Below are 21,985 nucleotides of genomic sequence, written 5' to 3' on the forward strand. Positions count from 1 at the left end.
TGAGGCTACTGCCCACCCTGGGGGCTCTTACCCACCATTCCCAGATGGGTTTCCACTCTCTTAAGACCTTACAGTGGGAGTTCAATGTCTAGAGACTAGTCCCGGACGACACCCTCCTCACACACCAGTACATGGGCGGGCTGGCATCTCTTCAGGCCTTTTCCAGCCATGAGCTGCTTTAGGGACCACTGGTGGGGCTGGCTGGCACTCAGTACAGTGCATTGCTTCAGGCCCCTGCCCAGGTTCCAGGGCAACACCTAGTCCCTAGGTCAACCCTTGCAGCCAGGCCTTGACAAGAATTTCTTCGGAGGAGGGGGAGTGAGAGAAGAGTGGAATGGGCTACTGTTGGGGAGGGATCCCCTGCCCAGGCTGTCGCTGAGCTGTGGGACACTTGGAGAGTGTTTGATGTGAAACCCTAGTCTGTCTGTCCATTGGTTCCCTGGCTGGCCTGCCCTATGGGGTGGGCCGGGGGAGGGTCCTCTCAGAAATCATTCCATGGCACCCCTGGTCTGCAGGTGCCTTTTCCCCTGGAGTCACTCCAAAAGAATTGAAGCCTGATCATAGGCTGCAGTTTGCCGAGTCACGTGTGAAGATGCCACAAGCTAATTACAAGCAAGCAGGCAGGTACACAGTGGTTCTGCTGATGTCTTGGGAGAGGGGGAATCTGAGCCCACTAATTTTGCACAAATAAAAGAGTTGAAGCTATTGGAAGTACCAGCGTCACAAGTCTACCAGGCAAGGCTGTGGCATGCATCATCGTGTGCGCACAACTGAGCACTGTGCAGATTCCACCGGGATGGGGGGGGGGGGCTGCACTGTAAGGCACTTTCCTGGACAGCGCGGAGCCCTCAGGTTATCGCCCAGCACTGAGAAAAAGAAAGCATTGTTTTATGGCTTGATTACAGGGTATCCCATGGAGGCTCATGTGTTAAATACTCAGTCCCCGGCTGGTGACAACGTTTTTGGAGATTATGAGAGCTTTGAGATGTGGTTCCTGCTAGAGAGCCGAAGACACCAGGAGTGGGGGCCTTAGAAGTTTTTATTCCTGCCCTGGTTCCAGATCAGCCTCTTGAGACGCATTGCCTGTAAACTCCTGCTGCCAGAGACCAGGCCGCTTAGCCAAGAAAGCCTCCCAACCCAGGATGGACCCCCCCTGGGGGGGCAAACAAATCCTCCTTCCAGTCATGTGTGAGATGCACTGTCGAGCTCTGATGCTGAGTGAGCGGCTCTGGGCTTGGATGGGCTGAGCACCCCACCGGGGCTCCAGGCTCCGAGCTACTCAAGAGGCCACAGAAGCGATAGGAGAATGAGAATCTAAAACAAGTTTCTAAGACTTTCACGTAAGAAAGAGGGGAGAGAGGAGGGAGGAATAGCAGTTTTCATTAGGGGACACAGAAGGTTTATGGAGGCAGGGGCCCGGAGATGGTTCAGTGGGAAAGTGCTCGACACACAAGACCATCCGGACATTGATCTTGACTAAGCCAAGACAGCTCACTATTGAATGCACACTCCAAGACTGATCTGTCAGGTCTGCAGAAAAGGACTCGGGAGCCTGACTGTGGCGCCAGTCTGTTCTTAGGGACAGGCTCTGCATAGGAAAAACCAGGTTCAGAAGTTCAGAGTTAAAGGGGGAGAGAAAGGGGGGGGTCAGTACTACAGGTTTGACTAACTAGACAAAGTATCACTGGCAGACTTTTGAGCTGATCAGCCCTGAGTGGGGTAATAGGGATGGTGGACGGTGTGGTGTACAGGGGACTTTCAGAGCATAGAGGTGCCCAGGCATGAGTAATACAAACCACCCCTTTTACCCAAATCCCCACCTTTACAGCCTTTTAAGAGAGTTTCTCAGTGTCAGCTATGGAGCCTTTTGAGCTAAGCCAAGAATGGATACAAAATGGCTACAGTTATGTTAACAGGAACAGGCTTCAGCAGGCTTGATGCCTGACATCCACTTACACATGTAGCAATGCAGACGTGTATAACCCTCTAGCCAGTAGGGGCTTAGGTGAGACGTCATCTCCAACAAGGAAGACACCCAGCATTGCCTGCAGAGATGCAAGCATTAGCGCACACCCGCCCACTGCTCCCATGCACGCACCTGTACATGCAGGTTACAGGCATGCACACAGAGCTGTCACCCCCAGGCCACTCGGGGGAATAAGTGCAGCTGACTGTGCGAGCTCCCTGGAAGCCACCCAGGTGGTGTGGCCCAGTCGTGTGTCATTTGTCCCACTGACAGGGATGAAGAAACTTTATCAAGAATGTCCTCATACGGGGTTGGGGATTTAGCTCAGTGGTAGAGCGCTTGACTAGCAAGAGCAAGGTCCTGGGTTCAGTCCCCAGCTCTGAAAAAAAAAAAAAGAAAAAGAAAAGAAAAAAAAAAAAGAAAAATGTCCTCATATGAGAGCACAAGGCCCAAGAAGTGGTTGGCAGGCGCCAACAAGACGAAAGCACCTGGTAGACACAACCCACGCCCATGTTGTGATTCCACCTGAATATAACTCAGCCCACATGGTGATGCTTCTGGGATGGGGACAGGAGATCCTGGGATTTATCCGCAGCAACTGTAACCAACTCGGGTGACCTCCTGGCACAGCGTGCTGTGACAACACTTCTAGCTGCCTGTTTGTGCATAAGCCCTGTGTTAGGTCTTCTTTTTCTCCTTCTCCCCCTCCCCTTCTTACCACCACCACCACCACCACCACAACCACCACCACCACTACTAGTACTACTACTCTACTACTACTACTACTACTACTACTACTACTACTACTACTACTCATTGTTATGACAAAATACAAAATCAGCTTGAGAGAGGAAGGGTTTCTTTTGGTTCACAGTCTGAGGGGGCACAGTGGGTCCAGCTGGAGACAAAAGTGTGAGATGAATTGTTTCATTTTGTCCACGGTTGGGAAGCAGAGAGTTACAAACGTAGACATTCGGCTTGCTTCCCCACCCCCTCTTTAAGTTTATTATTTATGTGTGTGGATGTTTTGCCTGCATGTGTGCCTGTGTGCACTCCTCTGGCACTGGAGTCACAGATGGTGGTGAGCTGCAGTGTGGGGGATCAAGCTCAGGTCCTTTGGAAGAGCAGCCAGTGCTGTCGCCCCAGTCCCAGATGCTGCTTTTTAGTTCATTCTGGGGCCCCAGCCCCATGAGGCCCACAGGTAAACTGGTCTAGAAATGCCCTTCCAGCTCCCCAGCAAGCTAAGAATGGTTGGTCATCACAGGACACAATACTGATGAACCCAGAAGAGGGGGTCACACAGGCAACAGCACAAGGGTGCTTGGACAAGGTGTTTTCTGAAGTTTAACAAGGAGACAGGACTTTGACAGAAACTCGTTCTCTAGAGAGAAGCGCTAAGGTGGGCGGGAGGTGGCGCTGGTCCGTGTGATGACAGTGATGACCAGTGAGGCCAGAACAGAAACCTAAAGGGTGCTTAGGGGCTTGTAGCTTCAGCAGAATTATCTTCCCGCACCCGGGGTGGCTGTGGGGAAGGGGGTGACTCAGGGAAGTTCTGAGCGCTCTGGAGCCTGCAGTGGAGTCACCCCCTCCCAGCCTGCCTGGCTTCCTGCTCCACCTCCAAAGCCTCTCCAAAGCCTCAACAATAGACATCCCTGGATAACTTGGTGGCTACACAGACCAGTGACATCTGCATGCTTTTCGCACAAAGGGGTCCAGGAGCCTGTGGCCCTGCAGCCAGCCTGTGTGATGAGGTCTCTAGGCGTGGTGCTCCAATGTTCTGGCCCAGCAGATGGGGGGTGGGTCTCGAGAGTCTTCTGGGTCTAAGCAGCACCGGATGCTGCGCCACAACTTTCCTCAGCCACCTGTCGCCGCCCGCAGTGCGAGAGAGCTGGACTCAGCCCTCTTCCCACTCTCAGTTCCCCTGACCCCCTGGGGGACGTGACTGAAGCAAAGCTTCCCAAAACAGAAGTGCAGCATAACTGTGACCGCAGGCTAACACTCCCCTAAAGACACCAGCGGCCGCCGCCCGCGGCCCAGTCCTCGGAACTTGCCAGAAGGTCACATGATACGGGCGAGGAGGGTTAGAGCCCCAGGGAGACTTTACAGTGGATGACTTAAGTTGAGATAATGTCACCTGGATCCGTAGAAAGTGAGGGGTGGAGGGGCCCGAGAGATGACATGGCTGTTGGAGTAGGCGTTGCCCTCGCAGAGGAGGACCTGGGTTTGGTGGTTTCACAGCCTCTGGCTCTGGGGAATCTGACGCCCTCTTCCGGCCTCCTCCGCGGGCACCGAGCAGCGCATGCTGCACAGACATACGTGCAGACCAAAGCGCCTGCGCATGTCAGATAAATCTTAAAGGAGACTGGAGGTGGGAAGCAGCGAGGGGAGACGTAATGGGGATGTGGAAGGACGTGAGACTCTGTGAATTGTTCGTAGCTTGTCCCTTGTTCCGGAGACGAAAGGGGCCCGGAGCAAAGGGTACAGTGGCCACAAGAAGCCAGAGGTGTGGGGATGGAGGCATTCTACCAGAGGCTCCAAGACAAAACATGCCTTCCCCAAACCTTATTTGCTTTCTTGGGGCCCATACCTGATCTCCACCCTGCAGAGTCCGTAAGGAACCAGAGCTTCAGCAACAGGGAGATACTTTGTTATGTCAACAACAGCTAATGTTACAGCCATCCCCAACAATGGACTATGGAAGTAACATCACAGTCCTCTCAAGAGATGCAGAGAGAGCATTGGCTGAAACTCAGTGCCCCCTGAGGAGAAAAACTCTCCATCAGTAGCAGCCTGTTGACTGGAAGCTGTCCCAGCCACTTAGGAAGCTAGGACAGGATGGCAAATTCAAGGCCTTCCTGGGTTGCACAGTGAGTTCAACTGAGGTCCACTGGAGTAACTTGGTGAGACTCTGACTCAGATTTTCAAAAGCTTTGGGCTGTAGCTCAGGGGTAGAGTAGTTGCCTAGCAAGGTCCTTATTTATTTTATTTTATTTGTTTAATGTCGGTGAGTAATTGTAGCTGTCCTCAGACACACCAGATGAGGGCATTGGATCCCACTGCAGATGGTTGAGCCACCATGTGGAATTGAACTCAGGACCTCTGGAAGAGCAGTCAGTGCTCTTAACCACTGAGCAGTCCCATGAAGGTCCTTATAAAAGGGCCTAGAGGCCTCGAATCCAATCAGAGAGCAGCTGGTGATCTCATAACAGTGGTGCTACCGTTTCACGTATGGGTGAATCTTGCCTGGTCTTAGAATCACCGGAATTCACGGCTGGGCAGGAGCAGCCCGTACGTACTCAGTGGCCCTCTGGGCATCACAGGGCCCTTAGAAGACCAGCTGGCAGGGAGGAAGTGCCCGGGCCTGATTTCTTTGTCTTGCATCCAAGCCACACGGTGTCTAGAACAACAACTCCTACAGGAGCCTCCCTCGCCTGGCCTCCGGCTTCTGTTAGTGATCCGTTGTCTCTAGGACTGGCGTTGTCTAGCCTTGAAGGGTTAATCTGCCTTTAAAAAAAAAAAAAAAAGAGTTGTGTTCTTGGAATTGGGTTACCAGATAGTAAGTGGTGTTCTGGCTGGTTTTATTCCAGCTTGACACAGCTGGACTCATCTGGGAGAAAGGAAGCTCAACTGAGAAAATGTGTCCCCCTCCCCACAAGATCTGGTTGTATGCAGGTCTGAAGGGACCGAGAAAGGCACTGGGTGAGTCATGGGAGCTCCCTTTCTGGGTTGGGAAGAATGTACGGACCAGAAGATGGGGGACGGTGGTGGGAGCTGTGAAATGTTTTGTAAGTGCCATGTGGCAGTGACAAGGTGAGCCCACGGTATAGAACCAAGGGAAAGAGAAACAGGAAACAGCGTCCTCGAGTGTCTGAGCCACTCTGTCATCTCTCTCCTTCGGACCACCCCCAACCATCCTGTCCCAGCCATTTAAAATCCAATGCCTAGCAGTCCAAAGCACCTAGTCAGGACTGTTGGGAACCCTTTGTCACTTTTCTGAAGCAGAGAAAAAGAGAGAGAGAAAGTCTGCCAGCCAGGCAGAGTCAAGACAGCCTGGGGCCTGCTAAGCCATGGACACGGACTGATAAGGAGGTGCACCTGAGGCTCGGGGCTAGGGACTGAAGATTCTGATGATCTGGGTGAAAGGAACAGAGGGTTTTGTGTGTGTGTGTGTGTGTGTGTGTGTGTGTGTGTGTGAGAGAGAGAGAGAGAGAGAGAGAGAGAGAGAGAGAGAGATAACAAAAATCCTGTGTATATTTTTGCACAAGCTGCTAGCTCGTGGCTTTACTTCCCAGGGTACTAAAATATAAGTGCTGTTGGTGTTGCTGTGCTGTTGGTGAGGTAATGACCTGAGACCCTCCCTTGCCTGTCTGTTGCCTCTCTTTTCTGTCTTTCCTATGATCAGCTTCCTATGTCAACATATTCGGGAGACAAAGAAGCTGAAATGTATAAAGTCCTTAACCCCGTAGTGTCTGAGGCTCTAGCCGTTGGGCGGGGAATCTTCTGGTTGCCTAGGTGGCGACGAAATAAACCTCACCCCGGAAGCAAAGTGTCCCAACCTCTCCTCTGTCCAGGTGTCCATGACAACAGCAGCTCTACCTGTCAGAGTCCAAGAATCTCTGAAGAACGATACCCCAGACTCCAATACTGTGCAAAAGCCAAGAGCAGTTCTTCATTTCCTGCATGTTGAGGTCCGTCTCCCCATTTGGGAATGGAGACCTCTGGTGGAATCACAGGCTCAGCTTTTATTGTCTGTTAGGGGAATTCCAGGGAGGGCTGCATTCACTTTTACCTTGATTGGTCAGCACTATCCCTGGGGGTCTGAGTGATTCTACAATCGGTAGAATTCTAGCTACCTATTCTTGCTTCAAGCCAGATGACAAGGTGTCCTCGGATTGGCTGCCTGAGGCGGTGGTTGGCTGACCACAGGTTCCTGGATCCAGGTTCTTGTTTCTGGAAAACAGAAACTTAGGCCTAGTCTCCCAAACTGCCAGTTTGCAACCTGTCGTGGAGTCAGCCTGGCTCTGGATGACTTGGTTCTTGAATCCCCCCCCCCCCCCGGGCCTCCCTCCGATCTGTTACCAGATCAAATCATTGATTTGTCAGGGTTTTACCTGCCTTGGTCCTAGTCGTTGGCCAAGGGGTCAATTAGGACCTAAGAATGGTAGGTTATTGCCAAAACGTGGGCCTTTCTGACTTAGCATCTTGGCCTGTAAAGTGGAGTAATGGATGTTGTCTTTTGGTGGCCCACAGAGGCTGAGATGCTAGTCAAAGGCTGGGCGGTGGGGCGCTTATCAGAAGTGTCTGCTTAGATGATCCAGTTGAAAGACAGGAGACCGTCGCAGTGACTGGACTGGTTAATATCAGCTTTCAGCAAGCCAGACTGTAGCAGCTTACGTCCTCAGGTGCTCTGTGGACAGAGTCTGTCAGTATCAGTCAGGTGAAAATCTGCTGAGACAAACATAGACTGGGGACAGAAGTTAAAACAGTCTAAGACCAAAAGGGGAGGGAGGATTCTATTTTTAAGGACAAGTTCGAGAATTTATCTGGAGTTCATTTAATCTGTGGCAGGCAGGTCTAAGTCTTGGATTTCCAGAAGCTCAAGTGGACTTTAGTTTTACAAAAGGATGTATTAGAGTCCATATTTTAGAAAAAGCAGTTAGCATGTGTCTGTAAGACAACAGAAGTAGATCCGTGCCTTTGAGACTCAGTAAAATTACAGGTTTGGGTCAAAGGGAGTGGGGACCCCCCCCCAGTCTAGAGGGTGGATATACGGATTGAACAGAGATGTTATCTAAGCGTGACAAGAAGCATCTTCAGATCTGTACTCGTTAGACAACCAAAGGGAGTTTAAAATCTTGAGCTTAGGACTGAACTGTAAACTGCCAGTGTTCCGTTAGCTTATCAGAACTCCATTGATCGGTGTTGAAACTTGGAATTTTCAAGATACCAGTGCCACAATAGCACAGGCCAGGGAAAGAAACCTGGAATGATTTTCAATTTTTTAAGACATCTTTGATCATTTCTATACTCCTTGGACATTCTGAATCTTGCCCTTTTTCTGTCTGGTCATTTGTCATGAGACATGGGTCGTTATCGAGAGCAAGTTACTGCCCAGCGAGTTTACATAAGGGAACAGTGAAACGCCAAGTCATTTGAAGCCTGTGGTTCGTGAAGCAAACCTGCTTGCCTTTCTTAAAACAAAAGGCCCAGCAGTTTTAACTGATAAATTTGCCGGCGAAGAAACAATGGTAGTGGGTTATTTTGACATGAGGAGCCGTTAAGTTACAAGTAGCTGCCCACGCGATCAGAGGATTTGAAGAAGGATAAATTAAGACGACAGAGTCTGGTCCTTACGCTGTCGCCCAGCCAGTTACCCCAGGCTCCTGCGTCTCTATGGCACCCAGGGCAGAGGCAGGCAGTCTTGGGCCGTCAGGTCCGTCAGGTCGGGAAGGCAAAAAGGCTTTTCCTGTGGAGGAGGAACATGGGAGGGGCTGACCTCGCCTCGGCTACAGCACCGCGTGCGCGTGCGCGGTGATCAGTTCTCCTCTGTCCGCAGAGCAGGCCCGGCCCTGGTGGCAGGCGAGGCATTGGGGCAGTTAAGCCCCATGGTTATCACACCACAATCCAGATGGTGTCCTCTACCGCTGCGCCCACCTCTTCTTGGAGACCTTGGGAGTCCGGTAAGTTCACACTTCCTCAGTGCCGCTTTCGGCAGATCTCTAACAGTTATGACTAACGGCCAGTATTGACCTACCTCATATGCGTCTGAGTTGAACAATCTTTGTCTGTTCCAAACTGCCCCTTGCAAACATAGGAGACCAAATAAAACGTCAATTTACGATGAACTGCATCAGTGCTTAGCCTATCGTTCCCGTTGAATCGGAGCCTGAGAAGTCAGTTTTGAATTGAAGCTTTTTTAGTATTAATTTAAAACTTTTTAACCCAAAAACCTATTTGATAAGGAAACTTAAATAATGGAACATTAGAGTTTTCCGTATGGTTCAGTTTTAGACTGAAACCACTGTCCGGACAGGGAAAGGATTTTTAAAAAGCTGGGTCTGAGAGAACTGGTGCTGGGCTGCTGGAGCCTTGCCAGAACTCAGGAAAACTGAAAGGAAGGATGCCTTCCGGGTGGGGTAGGGAGCGGGGGCTGCCTGCCTGTTGCCTCCTCAGTTCATTACTGCAAGTGAAGGGCTTCAAGAGCGACAATCAGACCAAACTGAGGCTGGCATTCCCAGGGAACCTGAAGATGTCGTTTCAGGCTGCAGATATATTATTAGACGGGTTAAATGAGCCCTCAGATGGCCAGCTTGGAAGTCTGGGGGCTGGGAAAGGTAAGGGCTTGAGCCATGGTGACCTGCCCAGTGTGCAGCGGAGACCCACAGAGAAAACTTTTTATCTCCTTTGTGAGTTCAGGCTCAGTGGAGGAAGGCTTTCTTTCTTTAATCGTTTCGTCTCTTAATTTGGAAACAGAGTAACTATGAGACGAAACTACAGACATAGGCAGGGTAGACCTGCGCCCAGGGCAACTGATAGGATTAGGGGAAGGGGGCGAGGGAAGAGAACCAGACGCCCCACCAAAGGGACCCAGATGTTCTATGGTGCAGGAGTTATAGCCTGCAAAAGATGGTTAATATTTTTCCAATTGTAGAGTTAAACCTAGATTCCTGGAGCCAGGCACCTGAAGTCTAGCAGAGTGGAGCAGGCTGGCTATCCTTGGGAAACAAACAAGGACTTATACATGAGGACGAAGATCATGAACAAAATACACACAGATCAAAGAGCGACATTCCCGGGAAAAGGAGGGCAGAACACAGTGAGAGTTTAACTGTAAGACTCTATAATTTATAGTAGATAATTATAACATATAATAAGGCTTTATAATTTCTTCCCTTGGTTTTCCTCTCCCAGACAGGGTCTCACTGTGTAGCCCTGGCCATCCTGGAACTCAAACCTGGAACTGTGGAGACCCAGGCTGGCCTCGAACCCACAGAGATCCACTGGCCTCTGCTTCCCCAGCGCTGGGATTAAAGGTGTGCGCCTGCATGCCCGGCTTTATAATCCCTTCCTGAAGTGTCAGTGTCAGCCAGTTCTGTACACTCACTATTTCCGTGGGAGCAACTGTCTCCTGCAACTCAGAAAATAGAGTCCCACCTCCTTGTCTGCGGTCTATGTTCTCCATCTGTTTGTCCCTTTCCCCGATTCTCTCTTTGGCCGTGTCAGGGCATCTGCACTCAGCTCCTCTGAGACAGAGCGTTTGAGGTTGTATCCCCATCGTATCCCCATGTGAGGGGCTGGAAGGGTGGGCACAGGAAACTGCTTGCTGTGTGACAGGAAATGTGAAGCTCGCTGGCTGCTGGCCGGCACCCACATGACAAGCCAGGAGTGGCCTGCGCGTGCCTGTGACGCCTGGACTGAGCTAGGCGGGGACAGGAATGTCACTCAGGCTTAGTGGCTACAAGCCTAGGTGAAAAGCAGGAGTCCCACAGTCAGCAAGAGACATTGCCTCAAAAGAGGACTAGACAGGGTGACTGAGGGAGAGACCCGGTGCTGCCGCCTGGCCTCCATGTGTGTGGGTGGGCATGCACACACACCAAAAACAAGGTTAATAAAAGAATTCCAAAGTCAGTCCTTTTCTTTATTTTTTTTTTTTTCGGAGCTGGGGACCAAACCCAGGGCCTTGCTCTTGCTAGGCAAGCGCTCTACCACTGAGCTAAATCCCCAACCCAAGTCAGTCCTTTTCAACAGTTTCTTGTGGGTCCTTTGAACTCTGCCTCTCGGAACACCCCTCGATGACAACTCACGTAAACCTTAGCCCGTTTCCCTCTGCCCTGTCTGCTGTCCTCATATCTGGTTGCTTTGGATTAAGTACCACATGGTGTTTTCTGACACAGGAATGGCGTTATCCCACAGAGACACCTGGGCATTAACTATCTGGCAACTCCTGTCTACCCCAAGCTCCCCAAAAGGATGTTCTTCAAGGTCTCCACCCTAGTAATAGGTTACCCCCGCACCCTGTGCATCTACTGGGCTCCAGGGTTCCCCCGCAGGTGCATGGACTTTCTTTGTTATTCAGTTGCCTCCTGGTGCATGTGCAGCCTAAAACACAACTCAAGCACCAGGGTGATGTTCTCGGCTCTCTTCCCTCAATGTGGGTCCAGTCATCTCTCCCTCGTGCCTCTGAGGCTCATCAGCGTTACCATGTTATCTCTTATGTGAACATTTTAAGCTATACTCACTGAGAGAGGTGATAACAATCCCTTTGTATAAAAGGTTTCATATGCAGGGGGCCATACCTCCACATCACCTAGGCACGACCCTCTCCGCGTGGCTTAGCATGATACCCAGCGAGACATAAACAGGTGCTATCCTGTCTGCTGGAGGAATGGCAAGTATGTGTTCTGTGCACACACACAACCCATTGAAACCGTTTGTGTGTACATGCATGTGTATGGGCCAGGGTGCACGTGTGGAGGTTGGAGGACAGATTGTGGAGTTGGCTCCCTCCTCCCACCAAGAGGGTCCTGGGGGCTGAACTCAGGTTCTCAGTCCTGGCAGCAAGAGCCTTCACACACAATGCCCTACCACTGGGCCCCGACACATATATCTTGACTTTTTTTTTTTTTTTTTTTTTTTAATTTCTGAGATAGGGTGAGCCGCAGATCTAGAACCCACAGGTCTGGTAAGCCAAAAAAAAAAAAAAAAAAAAAAAAAAAATCTCTAGAGTCAGAAAACTCCCGTTCCGTAAGTCGTCAGATCTTGTCATAGTACAAACACGTTCTTGACAGTCCTTTGACACCCTGGGCGCCTGTCCCAGGAGCCCAAGATGCCAGAGAGCCCTGGGGTCAGCGGGGGAAACTGAATGGCAGTTTGCCACCTATGAAGATGAACGTGCTAACGCTGTGAGGCAGTCCCTTGAAGTACAATACTCCCCTATGTCCCAGAAAGGGAAGGATTTTCCCTCATGAGATCAAGAGAGCACACACACACATACACACACGGAGAAGTTGAATCCCTGTGTGTAGCTGGTCAGAGCGCGGCATGACACAGAACCTAGACTGTGCCAGATAACCTGTGCTAGATGAACCAAAGCAATGTCATTTGCTCAGCAGCGCCTCCTATAGTCAAAACCTGGAACTGACCTTTTCCAGTCACCATGGAAACGACCCTGGAACCTGATACACAGTAGCAAGTTCTGTAATCATTCTAATTAAGAACTTCATTCTAGAACACGACAGATATATTAGGAAGCATCCAGAACACCTTTTTGCAAGAATGAGAATAGAGGCTCATTGTTGGCCTAGATCTTCTGCTTTGGCAGGGAAAAGCAGTCAAACAGCCTGGTTCATATTTGTAGAAACAGAAGGGCGTCTCACGTGGCTCAGTCTTATACGTGGGATTATTTCAACTGCCGGTAAGAGAAAACTCTGACTCTTGTCACTTCACCAGAAGTTGGCGTGTTTTCCAAAATATCGGCAAATCCAGAGGTGGACGCTACAGCATCTGGTTGTCCTGGAACTCCTCGTGCGCCATGAGAGCTGTGCCCTCTGACTGCCTGGGAGCCGGAGCACAGAATGGACCAGCACCAGAAGCAGGGTTGTGTGATCCACAGGCCTCTCTACATGAACAAGGAGGCATGCAGGGGACTTCCCCGGCATCTCATTGGGCAGAACTGTGTCACATGTTCCTGTTTAAACCAATCACTGGAGTCTGGGAAGCCAGCTCACTGGGCAAAGAACATTGGCACTCCCATAAAAGTCCGATGAGACCCCCATAAACCTGTTATCTCCCTGCTGGTCAAGTTGAGACGGGAAATTGCTGGAGCTTGCCAGCCCAGTCGACTAGCCAGTCAGTGAGCTTCACTTTCCATGAGAGAACCTGTCTCAAAGGTAACAAAAGGGACCTGGAGAGATGGCTCAGTGGTTAAGAGTGCTGGTTGTTTTTCCAGAGGACCTGGGTTATATTCCCAGCAACCACATGTCGGGCAGCTAGCTCGCAGCTGTCTGTAACTCTAGTTCCAGGGGGTCGATGCCCTCTGAGGGTACTGCATGCACGTGGTGCACAGCCGCACATGCAGGATCACACCCATACACGTAAAATATTTTTAATTAAAATATGAAATAACTTGTTTAAAAGGTAGCGAATGGATGAGGACACCAGGCGTGAATCACCGGCTTCCATAGACATGCACACGAACATACACAAATCAATAAGCAATAAATGAATACATGGATAAATTAATGAACAGGTTAATTACTGGCAGAGGGACCTGATGATTGGCAGAGGCCAATTAGGACCTGCCTAGGGTAGAAAGTGGCACACCTCTTTTGAAGCGTGTGCCCAAGACTGGAGGTAGTACCAGGACAAACTCGACATTGTTTAGAGAGAAGGGAAAAGAAATTAATATTGAGTGATGACTATATTGATCTGTGTTTTCTAGAGAAACAGAATAGATGAGGTGAACATGTGTGCCTGTATATAAGTGTATGCATGTATATGCATGCAGTATATGTATATGCAATATGCATGTATGTATATGCAAAAAACATGTATACATATATGTGTACATATACACATACATATACACACAACATAGATACTTATGTGTGTATACATATACATATATACATGTACACACACACACACACACACACACCAAACCACCCTTTGGGATCCACAGGGCATGGGTTCCAGGTGTGTTTTAAAGTACCAAGTCCTCAGGTGTTCCCATCCCTTCTATGGTCGGCGTCATACATGTGTAGAATCTCTTTACACCCTCCTTTATACTTCCTGTCATCTCTATGTGACCTATATATTTAAAGCAGTGTAAGTAGCATGTGATAGACACTGGACATCACTGGCTAAGAAAAAAGAATGAGACAACAGCTTGTGTGTTTCAGCACAGAAGCAGTCGCAGTCATTTCTTTTCTACCCACGATTGGTTAACTTCACTCTGGGCGACTGGCAGATGCAGAGGCTGACTGTTTGTGTGGACACACACATGTATGTGGTACATTCATGTACGTAGGTAGCTGTGGAGGCTGAGATGTTCAAGCTTCGCAGCCAGTGAACTGGAGACCCTGGTGGGGGCAGGTGGCTCAGCTCCAGTCGGTGACTGGCAAGCTAGAGGCTATGAAATGCCAAAATTCTGATTCAAACCCAATGCAAAGCGCTGGCAAAGCGATTAGAAAGGCGGCCTGCCTCCTCTGCCCTTTCCTCCCCTTCAGGTCTGACTGATTGCACAAGGCTAACCCACCCTAGGGAAGGCAGTCAGGTGCCCTCCCCTGTGGATTTTCATCCAGAACCACCATTACAGCACACCCCGAGGAATGCCCAAACCTATTCCTGTCTGAGTGTGGCTTAGATCACCCACCCCAGCATCGAGGCAAGCTAACTGGGGTTCCTTTGCATGGAGAAGGCCTCGCTCCACCCCCTCCCCCTTGCTCTCTGTCCAGTGTCTTTGAATGTGTTTTCTCTGGAGGATCCTTCATGGAGTTGATTGGCAGCTGAAATGAGAAGACATACGTAGCATTCACGGCACAGAGGTGGCCTCATCAACAAGTCGCAGCTGTGGTTATCACCTGTCGGGAGCCATAATGGGACAAGCTAATAACTAGCAGGTGTTCACCTGATGGCCAGCCTCGAATTATTATGTAATCTGTGACCAGTTCGCCCTTATTAAGCAAGGCTGTATGGGATTCATTTTAGGAAAGACTCCTGCTATTAAAATGCCTTTCCTGTTATTATTAAACACATAGAACAATCATTAAGTAGTAGCACACCCCTTTGGAGCAGATCTCTGCAGAATTGTGAAGATGTACTCTATGCTATATAGACAAATGACTTCTTAAGTCTTTTTTTTTTTTCTTGGTTCTTTTTTTCGGAGCTGGGGACCGAACCCAGGGCCTTGTGCTTCCTAGGCAAGCGCTCTGCCACTGAGCCAAATCCCCAACCCCGACTTCTTAAGTCTTAATAATGAGCTTATTAAAAAAACTCCTAAAATTATATCAGTGATTATTAAGCCCTTTTATAGTGGGGCTGCTATTAAGTCCTTTTCTGATTGATGTCAAAACTGCAGTGAGAACTCTGCCAGTCTCCCAAGTGCCACCAGTTAATTGCTCTTAGAAAGTAACCAGACTTTCTTCTACTCAGAGCACATTCCAAGAGGTTGTAAAACAATTAACCAGTGGTCATAAAAAGGAAACTAATGATTTATTATAGGTGCTAAGACAGAGAATAAACTATTGACTGGGTTTATCTATACAAAACTTCACTAATAACTTAGTTATGGTTTTAAACCTTCAGTGTACCTGTGGAGCTGTGACAGGTGATGGATGTTTAGCCAGATAATTACTCCTGATGGATATGCATGCAAACATTCTCTGTTGCAAGTTTCTATTTCAATTTACGTACGATTTGATTTTTGTGTGTGTGAACTAGTGATGAACATTGTAACGTGTGATGGTGTATTCTGAAAGGTGTTTAAGGGCTTAGGAAAAAAAGGAAGAGTGGGAACTGAACTGAGAAGAACCAAGCTGAGCAGAACTGAGCTGAGGAGGTTTTTAGACAGAACAGTTTTTAGACAGAATTGAACTCAAGAAGAACTTAGACGGGGTTGGGGATTTAGCTCAGCGGTAGAGCGCTTGCCTAGAGAGCGCAAGGCCCTGGGTTCTGTCCCCAGCTCCGGAAAAAAAGAAAAGAAAAAAAAAAGAAAGAAAGAACTTAGACGTATAGGCATAGCATTGGGAGAAGAGGCATTGAGAGTAAGAGCATTATTGGGACATCAGGACAGGAGGAGAGAGCAAGGTTAGAAGGAGAATGCAGAGTGGAATAACTTAGAGACTATAGGTAACATAAGAGGGCAATGTGCAGAATGCAGAGGGAAAGAGGAAAAAGTAAGAGGCTGGAGAGAGCAGAAGGAGCAGGCAAGCGTCTCCTTACCACGGGACAGGACAGGCCATTTCTTAGTAACAGGGCAGGCTTAGTCTTATTAAAAGGAACAAGCTTTTTCTTACAAACTTGGGTTTAATCCATTTAGCATTCAAAAGGTAGAAGCTTTTTCTTTGTTCAATAAAGATTGGAGCTCATCTTTCATCCAGAATGAGTGAGTTCTTTCTGCACCGGTGCTTGGTTTTTTTTGCTCCATATGCATATGTAAGTATGGATGTGTGTGTAAGAATGTAATTGTAAGAATGCATGCAAGCCTAGGAAGCGAAAGGCCCTGGGTTCGGTCCCCAGCTCCGGGGGAAAAAAAAAAAAAAAGAATGCATGCAAGCTGCTCCCAACTGGTTTGAGTGGAAATGAATAAATGCACATTCACGGATCTGTATATGAACCTATATGAGTTTATGCATATTTCCCTATGTAAATGTTTTTCCTTCTGTAAGCGCTATTCACATCTCTTGGTTCAATAGAAGTTTATTGCTCCTAACTTCCCCCTAGCCTGACAAGCAAGAGGGATAGGGACAAAAAGGGGAAAGGCTCTAGCAATTAATCCTCTACTTTATCTCCTGCTGTTTTAGAATGAAGTGCTAAGTGCCAGTTTCTAGCCTCAGAGGAACACAGAAGGCGGGTCAGCTACAGTAGCAGAGCATGGTGACTTAGATAAGTAAACTTTTTATTATTATTATACAGCAACCCTAAATATCTTGTAAGACAAAATCTCACCCTTCGCGGACGCTCTTCCCCCTCTGCTACTTCAAGAAGAATCAACAAGAAAGAAGACCCCCACTGGCACTGGCTCCCAGCAGTCACTCTTACTGGGCTGTGAATTGTGAAGACGTTCGCTGTGCAGGACAGCGATGAGCTGTATATTCGGCGCCTCACTGCTGCGCGCGATGCCCATGGTCGTCGCTAGAGGGCGCCACAGGCACCCTGCCAGAAGCAGCGCCAGGCTCTGGCCACAGGGTGAGCCAGCCCCGACTGATAGCAGCCTGGGAAAGCCTCCAGGCTACAAGGAAGCTTTCCCAACGTTTCTCAGGCCGCCCCGTAGGGTGTGTACTGGCTAGTGTTATGTCAACTACATAAGCCACAGTCAAGCCTCAATTGAGAAAATGCCATCAATGGGGGGCATTTTCTTAAGTGGTTATTATTGTGGGGTAGACCGAGTTCACTGTGGGTAGTGCCATTTTCGGGCAAAGCCATTAGCATTACCCCTGCATAGCCTCCGCATCAGCTCCAGCCTCCAGAGTCCTTGCCCTGACTTCCTTCAGTGATGGAACCCAAATAAGCCCTTTCTTTCCTCCTTAACTTGCTTTTGGTCCTGGGATTTTATCACAGCAATAGTAAACCTGACCAGGTCATGAGTCCCCTGCCTCAGTCTCCCCATCAATGGGTCGTTAGGAGTTTGCCCCGAGCCTGGTTTTGCCTCAGTTTTAAATATACATGGACGGAGACACGGGATGTAGGTCACGGTTAGGCATCTTAGGTCACCCTTGGCAACTTGGCACGGCTGACGCTGATGCCTGGAGGAGGCTGGAGGAGGATGCTCTGTGCTGTGAGCTGTCCAGGAGGCGGCGCTGAGCTCTCACGGGTGACTTGGGCGGTTTGTCAGGTTCTGACGTCCGCATCCTGGGCTGTCATTCATCCCCTGCCGGTCCCGCCTCCTCGCGGCTGCAGCAGGGCGCGGAGCGGAGACGCGTCCGGGCACCCGGTACCGACCAGCTTGAGCCATGGCTTCGGTCCCTGCGGGTAAGCACGGGCGGGCGGCGGGAGGGCGGCCAGGCCCCGCGGCCTCGGTGCCGCTCACCGCGCTTCCCTGCTTGTCCCGCAGAGGCCGAGACCCGCCAGAGGCTGCTGCGCACCGTGAAGAAGGAGGTAGGGGCGGCCACCCTAGGGTGACAGGGCCACCGCGGACACCTGGCTGGCGGTGACTGTGCATGGCTAACCAGGGAGGGGTTGGGAGGTACGCTGTAAAACGGGTGTTTCAGTGCGTGAGGCCCTCCTGGTGTAGGAACGGAAGGTGTCTAGGTGGGATCTTTTCCTTGTGGAGGGACAGGTACTCACTCCTGGGGTATGGTAGGGTGATGTGGGGGCTCCTCATTAGGGATGCGGAATGTCTCCAGGTAGATCAGGTTTTGGAACAGAGCAGCAGTTCAATTTTGGAACATGGAACTGTCTCCTTAACCCACCCCAGATACTCAGTCCTTGGAGCCACCTCTAGGTGCCAGGGACTCTATCCAGGAGAGCCTGTGACCTGGGCCAGGGTCCCAGGGCAGGTCCCTCCACGGATCCACGGAATCAGACAGGAGTGGCTGCCTGCACCCCCCACCCCCCACCCCCCACCCCCCACCCCCACCCCACCTCCCACCCCTGAGATGGGAGCCTAGCCTTACCAAGGAGTTCACAGTCAGTGACCTCCCAGGGCCTTGGGAGCCAGGAGAGTTTAGAAGGCTGAGGTGGCATTTAAATGTCTGTGGGCCTGTGGTGTTTCCCAAGGACATGTGGCTGTGTATGGGAAACACACGTGTACCTGCCTGGAAATACCTAAGGCTGATGTATATCTTGTTTGTGCGCATGTGAATCTACATATGTACATTTGTGTGAATGAGTAAGACTGAGTACGTATGGTGTGGCGTTGCCCTCCCTATCCTTCAGCCCCCACCCCCACGTCTTCATCTTGGGGTTCTTACCCTGAGATCTTGCCTGGCTGTGAGCCAGGCAGGAGTCTGTCCCTTGCTTCCTGAGCGTGGGTGTGTGTGTCTATGCCTATGTATATAACTGTGTGATGTGCACGCACATACGTGTGTGTGTGTGTGTGTGTGTGTGTGTGTTAGGGGTGCCACCCAGGAGGCCCTCCCTTCCTGGTGTCAGCCACCTGGGCAGCTGGAGGCCGGGACCTGTTGCCCGCTCCTTCCTCCTCTTGGGGATCGTGGGTGTGTCTCTGTGTTTGTGTCTCTGTGTGTAGCACATTCCTTTTAAAGAGCCAGCTCCTCGGATGATTGCAGATTCTAGAATTTTCCCTTGAGGTGATACGTAAGATAGATAGAAGGGGGGGGGTCCCGTGGAAAGGCCTAGCAGTCCTTACCTCTGTCTCTGTTTGGAGAGACTATGCAGACCCCAACCCCGCAACCTCACACCACTGCCCTTCCAGGAAGGGTCTTAGCCCACAGGTTTAAAGCTGGAAGTCATGGTTTTTACCCAGCCCTGGCTGGGATGCCTGTTCCTTGGCTGTCAGAGCCTCGGGCTAACACCCCCCCTCCATTAGGGAAACGGTTGACCAAATAGGATGTACTGTATGTAGAAGAAGACAGGGTCAGCAAGGCCCTGGGGCACCTAGGAGACACTCATGTCAGGCTGTGCCACAGGCCCCCTCAGCATTCACCACAATAAGTCCTCTCTTTGTAAGATCATCCCTTTCCCATCTGCAGAGTGACATGTGCAGCCCCATGGCCCACATGCCCCCTACATCTGGTCCTCATTTCCAGTAGCTCGGGCTCCTGGAAATGCCTTGGGGGTGTTGCCCCTGCCTTGGGACCACAAGTCTACTGGATTCCTTGCCTCTGGGGGACCACTAGGTTTGGAGTGAGCCACCTTCTTGGCTTGAGCCTGGGTGGAGTGGGCTTTTCCTGCCCTGCCGAGAGCAGATTATCAAAGCTTCAAAGTCAGAAGCAGAAGTTGGGGTTCCCAACCGTAGACTTCTCAGTTTCTAAATTTTGCGTTTATGGAGGTCGGTTGCTCTGAGGGTCTAAGCTTCTTTGGGGGTTTCCATGTTCTGTGTACTGCAGATGTAGCCACCCTGTGAAGACGGGGCTCACAGGAGGGGGAGTGGCTTCAAACAGCACCCAGCCAAGAAGGGCCAGAGGTAGGATAACCCCACCACCACCACCACCACCACCAGGCCATCCAAGCTCTTGAGGTCCAGGGGTGGTGTGATTCCCATTACCTTACCAGGAATGGCGTGGCCAGAGGCAGGAAACCATGTTTGAAGTGTACAGACCCAGCGCAGAGGAACAGGAGGAAGTCTGTCACCTGGAAGCTCCCAAGTCATCCCCCTCAGCTTACCGCTCTGTACACTGCTTCCTTTGGCCACCTCTTTGGGTAATGAGCCACCCCTCCAGTGTCAGATATGGATGGGGGGAATCTGCCTACCAGTCTGATTAGCAAGCATCATCCCCTCTGTCTCTGAGTTCAGATGAGCCACACCCCTGCACGCCACAGCCTCCCTCTTCGTCCTGGAAGAGGTGACAGGGGACATCCCTAGATAGCCAGACAGCTGTGCAAACCTGCCACAGAGCTGTGCCACAGAGCCTGTGGGGTTGGAAGCTGTGTCCAGAGGCAGCCTAGGGAGCTGCCGGGACCCAGGACTGCAGTCAGGTAGGTCAGGAAGGAGCCCCAAGTTCAACTAGAGCAGGAGTTGGAAGTCCAGAATGGAGACACTCTGCTGGAGGAAGCAGGTGCTGGCAGACCAGGTAGTGACATGAGAAAGAGGATGATTGTGGAAGGGACATGAGGTCTTGCACACACCCCAGCACTGAGCAAAAACACATACCTGCAAGCCTGCAGGGTATGACAGTGGAGAACCAGGAAAGTCCTGGCAGAGAGAGGGGACAATAGAGGACTGGGCTGCAGGGACATGCTGAACTTGAGAGTGCAGGGGCAGCTGGAGCGGGGGGAGGGGGGGACCTGCTGGAAAGAGAGGTGTTCTCCCCCACCACACACACACACAAGAAACAAGTGGGGGATGGTGGGAAGCTTGAGGAATGTGGCAAGTGAAAAGGGGTGTGTGTCACCCAAACCAATGGCTTGTGAACTGCACAGTCTCCTGGGGGCACCTGCCTTTATCTTTGCCAGTGTCTGGGTGTCCATTTTTGTCACAATAGGGATGAAGATGACTCAGTGAGCAGAATAAGCTGTGACAGACATACACCCTGTCACCTGACATCCACCGTGCCTCCCTCCTGTGCTTCTCTGGGGTTGGGTCAGTGTCACATCCCTGTTTCCCCCAGCTAAAGCCCCTCCTCCCCCAGCTCTAAGCGGTTTCCTCCCTGGCCCGCCTTCCCTCCCTGCCACCACCCCTTAATTTTGTTTTGGTTCCCAGAGCAAGCAGGGACTGGCTTCCCGTTGTCATGACAACAGCCATTAAAAAGAGCCAGCCACGTGATCCAGGTTGATAACGGAAGCTAAGTGACTAACCGCCTTGTTTTCCTGCCTGTGGCTGCTGCCAGGAGGCCTCTTAATTGGAGAGGAGAAAGCAGGGGCTGGTGGGCAGCAGCTGAGACCCCTGGAGCGTGTCAGTGCCAGGAGACAGATCCTGCAGAGGAAGCCTTGGCTAGCTCCGGGTGGAGAGGGGGTGTGTGTGGGGGCTGAAGGGGGGACTGTCCAGCAGAGCCACCCTCTCTGTCTAGCGGAGCCCGCCCCATCCCTTCGGCCTCAGCTGAAGTGGAAGACTGGATGAAGGGGGATGTGCTAAGGAGGTTGAAGGAACATCAGGGAACTGAGCCGCGTTGCCATGGAGACGCTCGGGCTTTACTCTAAGTCCGCAGCAGTTCTTAATGTAGGACTGAGGACAGCTTGGCCACCTCCAAAGAGTTGCCAGATAGCACGCAGGTCACCGCGCAAGGCTTGAATCAGACGCGCGGGGGCGGGGGTGTGGGTTAATAGGTTCTTAGGGTACTTGTGCAGCTCTGCCCCAGGGAACCTTCGGTGTGTCTGGGAACATTTTGGTTTGTGACAGCTGTGGGTGCTCCCAGGGTCTGCAGGAAGAGGCCAGGGGTGCCACCACTTAACACCCTGCGGTATAGGAGACACCCCCACATGCCAACATGATTGCCCCACCCACCACCCCTCACCACCACCACCACCACCACCACCACCATCACCATCAACACAGCTCTGACCACTGTGATCGACATCAGTATCACCATCATCACCACGGCCCTCATTACCTCCACGGTCACCCCGCTCAACCACCACTACTACCATCACCTCTCTCCCATCACTCCACCGTAACCCGTCCATCAACAGAGACTCCTGCCTGGAACACACAGCAGCAGGCTTAGCTAGGATCTTCAGAACTCC

General features: G+C 51.0%; 1 protein-coding gene and 2 long non-coding RNA genes across 9 annotated transcripts in view; 1 reads left to right on the top strand and 2 right to left on the bottom strand.

The window, feature by feature from the left end:
- Window positions 1-1,021: 1,021 nt before the first annotated feature.
- Window positions 1,022-7,216, bottom strand: LOC108352469 (uncharacterized). 2 transcript variants are annotated; one of them, XR_005492070.2, is made up of 3 exons: window positions 7,078-7,216; window positions 6,820-6,916; window positions 1,022-5,470 (listed from the first exon to the last, which is right to left on the bottom strand). It is a non-coding gene; the product is annotated as an uncharacterized LOC108352469 (long non-coding RNA). The 2 variants fall into 2 exon arrangements; XR_010056816.1 differs by lacking the exon at window positions 7,078-7,216 and having other exon boundaries at window positions 6,820-6,953.
- The window catches only part of Sgsm1 (small G protein signaling modulator 1), a 79,533-nt gene continuing 63,007 nt past the window's right edge, over window positions 5,460-21,985 (top strand). For 3 of the 6 annotated variants that reach the window (XM_039089276.2, XM_063271225.1, XM_063271224.1), the window contains exons 1-4: window positions 5,460-9,796; window positions 16,489-16,873; window positions 17,520-17,656; window positions 17,739-17,782. In XM_039089276.2, coding sequence (XP_038945204.1) covers window positions 17,638-17,656; window positions 17,739-17,782 — 63 coding nt within the window. In that variant the 5' untranslated portion in view covers window positions 5,460-9,796; window positions 16,489-16,873; window positions 17,520-17,637. Of the gene's footprint in view, window positions 9,797-16,488; window positions 16,874-17,519; window positions 17,657-17,738; window positions 17,783-21,985 lie in introns of those variants that run through there. The other 3 variants (XM_063271222.1, XM_063271223.1, NM_001105937.2) reach the window with 3 other exon arrangements.
- LOC134481308 (uncharacterized) lies at window positions 16,570-21,509 on the bottom strand. Its single transcript, XR_010056818.1, has 2 exons — window positions 21,101-21,509; window positions 16,570-20,817 (listed from the first exon to the last, which is right to left on the bottom strand). It is a non-coding gene; the product is annotated as an uncharacterized LOC134481308 (long non-coding RNA).

This window comes from Rattus norvegicus, chromosome 12 (genome assembly GCF_036323735.1).
Source record: "Rattus norvegicus strain BN/NHsdMcwi chromosome 12, GRCr8, whole genome shotgun sequence".
Classification (NCBI taxonomy): Eukaryota; Metazoa; Chordata; class Mammalia; order Rodentia; family Muridae; genus Rattus; species Rattus norvegicus.